The sequence below is a fragment of the Belonocnema kinseyi genome, chromosome 6 (genome assembly GCF_010883055.1).
Source record: "Belonocnema kinseyi isolate 2016_QV_RU_SX_M_011 chromosome 6, B_treatae_v1, whole genome shotgun sequence".
Classification (NCBI taxonomy): Eukaryota; Metazoa; Arthropoda; class Insecta; order Hymenoptera; family Cynipidae; genus Belonocnema; species Belonocnema kinseyi.
In genome coordinates, this window is record NC_046662.1 from 7,848,318 (window position 1) to 7,851,709 (window position 3,392).

The following is a 3,392-nucleotide window of genomic DNA, read 5'->3' on the forward strand; positions in this document are numbered from 1 at the left end:
AGAGGGAGCTCTTCTTAATATTTTGACACCAAAATCATGTCGATACACCTTACCGACTGCGAGTAAAGCCACCCACGCTTTAACTTGACAGACTGTAACACCGCAGCGTCCCACTTGGCGCGGTGGATGTTTTCATTCCCAATATAAAAACTAGACAAAATGGCTTCTCCGTTTGATCTCAGTTTATGAAGTCCGATGGTCTTTCGATGACATGCCGTATTTTCTCTATTTTTCAGGAGGCCAGAAGTATGAATTATCCGGAAACGAGGCTGTCGCAAAAGCCATGGCTCAATGGGTCTTCAAAGAAAAAGGTGTTATTCGAGAGTCTGGTGTGCATCATCATAAAGTTGGTCAATTAAAACCACCCCATGCTTACACCATAATGGACGAAGTTGTTTACACCATCAATGTGGAAGAATTATCTGGAGATAAGTGGATTCCTTATGAAGCAAATGACTTGCAGCTGGAATTTGTTAGGATCGATCCATTTGTTAGAATGACCATGAAACAAGTGAGCAGGGGTCGTTATGAAGCTAGGTTTAAAATTCCCGATGTTTATGGAGTTTACCAATTCAAGGTCGATTACACGCGTATTGGATTGACACATTTGTACAGCACTACTCAAGTTTCGGTTCGACCTTTGGAACATACGCAATATGAGCGCTTCATTCCTAGTGCATATCCGTACTACGCCAGTGCTTTCTCGATGATGGGAGGAGTTTTCCTATTCTCATTTATCTTCCTGCATTATAAGGACGAGATTAAGTCGAAATCGGAATAAGTCGCCTTTTCAGGTTGACTGAACTGTTAATAATTATATCAATGTCGCGATTTTAATTTTTTTACAAGTCGTGTGTTTCCGTGAAACAGTTCTTGTATATGAATGACATTTTCGTACTTCCCTGGAACACGGGAATGTAAGCATGAGAATAATGAATGCTTTTTGCAATGAGTGAATGTTCACTGACTTTTTTAGTTCTCTGCTGCATCTTATAAGTGATGCGTAATTTTCACAAGTCATTCGATATATGAATTTTTGTTTTCAGTTATGAAATTTAATGTAATATTTACAAAAATGCAATTTATGGTAAGTCTGTCAATATAATAAGGAAATGTAAGTTATTATCTGTATTTATTATGTTTTTCTTTTCTTCTTATAATACCTCTTATAATTCTAAAAATGCTAGTACATCAACAAATTCTTTAGAATACATCACTAATGAGAAAAAAAGTAAAATTCTATTCAAACAACCCGGTGACCTTGAAACGTCACATCCTGAAAAAAGCTGAACAAATCAGAATAATGGTTATGCACTGACTTGATTGACAAACGAAGTATTCCAAGAAAGCTTGCGAAAAAATGTATGACCATCCACATATCGACTTTTGGTACATTCACACTGTCACAGTTTACAAATTCCGCTTTTAGTGAAATTCTGAGCATTTTTAATGCCTTGGTGAGCCCTTCTCCATCATTTTTAAACTATAAATGTGAAAATAGGTTATGTTTCCTCTAATCAATGGCGGTCATACTAATTCCCCCATCAACTAAGCTAATCAGATCGATGCTTGCATCCGACGCTAGCCCAATCAGAAAACCTCATCTTCCCGCAAAAAATTTAAAAAGTATACTCTTTGTACATTAAAACATGAAATCCAAACATTTGAAAACAATATTTTCTCAAGTAATTATATTCAATTTGTGGTGTTCTTTTCATTTTAAGAGAAAAAATATATTTGAAAATGTGCAACAATCCCATTATATACAAAGTAGCAATTGTACGCGCACGGGAAACGTACCTCGCCGAAGTTTGCAACGTTTACGAAAAACGAATTGAAATTTTTTTGCGCATGACTTATCATTTTACATTTCTAAATGGCTGAAGATACCCAAAAAAGTTTTATGTCCCAAGATTTAGTATCTCCAGAACGCACCTCAATTCAAACTCAAGAATCGAAAAAATGAAATAACTTAATTGATACACCAGTAATTGAATATTTTCAATAATTTTAAATTTTTAGGATTTTAGAGTTCTGAATTTTCATGTTGAATACTAAATCTTTAAGTCTTACTTTCAATAATTAAAATTCTAAAGAGTTTTAGTATAAAAAAGTTAAAATATTGCAGGTTTTAATGATTGAAATTTTTTCAGATTTAAATAAAGTTAGCATTTATTTAAGTTTAAACGTTCAATTTCGCGATTCTTTAATTCCAAATAAAATTGATTAATTTTTAGCGCTTCGACTTACAAATTTTACAATTCAACTCCTTTTTAAATCCAAGTGTGCACAATTGTTTCAAAAATATTTAAGGCATAATGATAAAAATTAGTTTAATATATTAACAGTGTAATTTTGAATGTGTGATTGGCTTTCGTCGCTTTGCGCATGGAGCTACAATTGTCCCAAGGTGTGGTTAAATGGGTTTAATGTACCAAGTCTGGGGTTTGCGGTGAGTATCTACGGTCATTGGCCGGTGTCCGCCATTTTTAAATTGCGAGCCACGTGCTCGATCTTTCGCGTGGTATTCAACCAAATTTTCACGATATCTAAATATGATCGCTAAAAGTACTCAGTTAAAATCTCAGAAGCCTAGGGTACTTTATAAATAAGTTATTAACGTTTTTAATTTCGTCATATTTAACATTGCGTCTTATGAGAGATTGCGTTTTTGAGCTCTTTACTGAGTGATATCTGAGTAACCACCATTAAGATATTGTTGATAATTTTTTTAATGAAAAACAAGTATTTCAAAATTGATGTGCAAAAATAATATGAACCATTTTGTTCTTGCATATGCATGAAAAAAAATTAATCACCAAACTTGCGCTTCTGAACATTGACTATCGCAATCTGGCAACATCGTGAGACGCGATCAATGTAGATCTCAGTCATGGTGTATTTACACGCCTGTTTACTGGTCGCCAGCTAGCCGAAAAGTCATAAGAGTGAAAGAGACAGAGAGTGGAAAATTAAAAGAAAAGTACCCTCTATCTCTTCCACTCTTATGATTTTTCTCCTGGCGAACGGCCAGCCGTCAGGCGTGTAAATACACCATCAGCCGTTGATTCATGTCACCGGCGACATGATCACAATGTTGCCAGGTTTCAACTCAGTAAGTCGTACGAGTGTAGTTACTACGACTGCGTAGTCGACCGATCTCGGCAGTAGTGATTGTACCTCCATAACTGACATTCCTTTTTCAACATTGCTGAGGCTTGGCTTCTAGCAATGAGAATCAGAGAGAAAAGGGGGGAGGGCTTGTAGAGTCAACAAATCTTGTTCGAAAATATTACCGAAGATTCTAAAAAAAGGCGTGAACTCTAATTTTTCTTAAGAACAAAGATAAAAATGATTTTCACACCGTAGAGTCCAAGAAGCATAAGAGTCAG

At 35.4% G+C, this 3,392-nt stretch overlaps 1 protein-coding gene across 1 annotated transcript in view; it reads left to right on the forward strand.

The window, feature by feature from the left end:
- Positions 1-1,131, forward strand: part of LOC117174234 (dolichyl-diphosphooligosaccharide--protein glycosyltransferase 48 kDa subunit) — a 10,633-nt gene extending 9,502 nt beyond the window's left edge. Inside the window, exon 3 of the mRNA XM_033363113.1 lies at positions 237-1,131. Within this exon, the coding sequence (XP_033219004.1) occupies positions 237-781 (545 nt within the window). The 3' untranslated portion in view covers positions 782-1,131. The remainder of the gene's footprint in view (positions 1-236) is intronic.
- Positions 1,132-3,392: the final 2,261 nt, after the last annotated feature.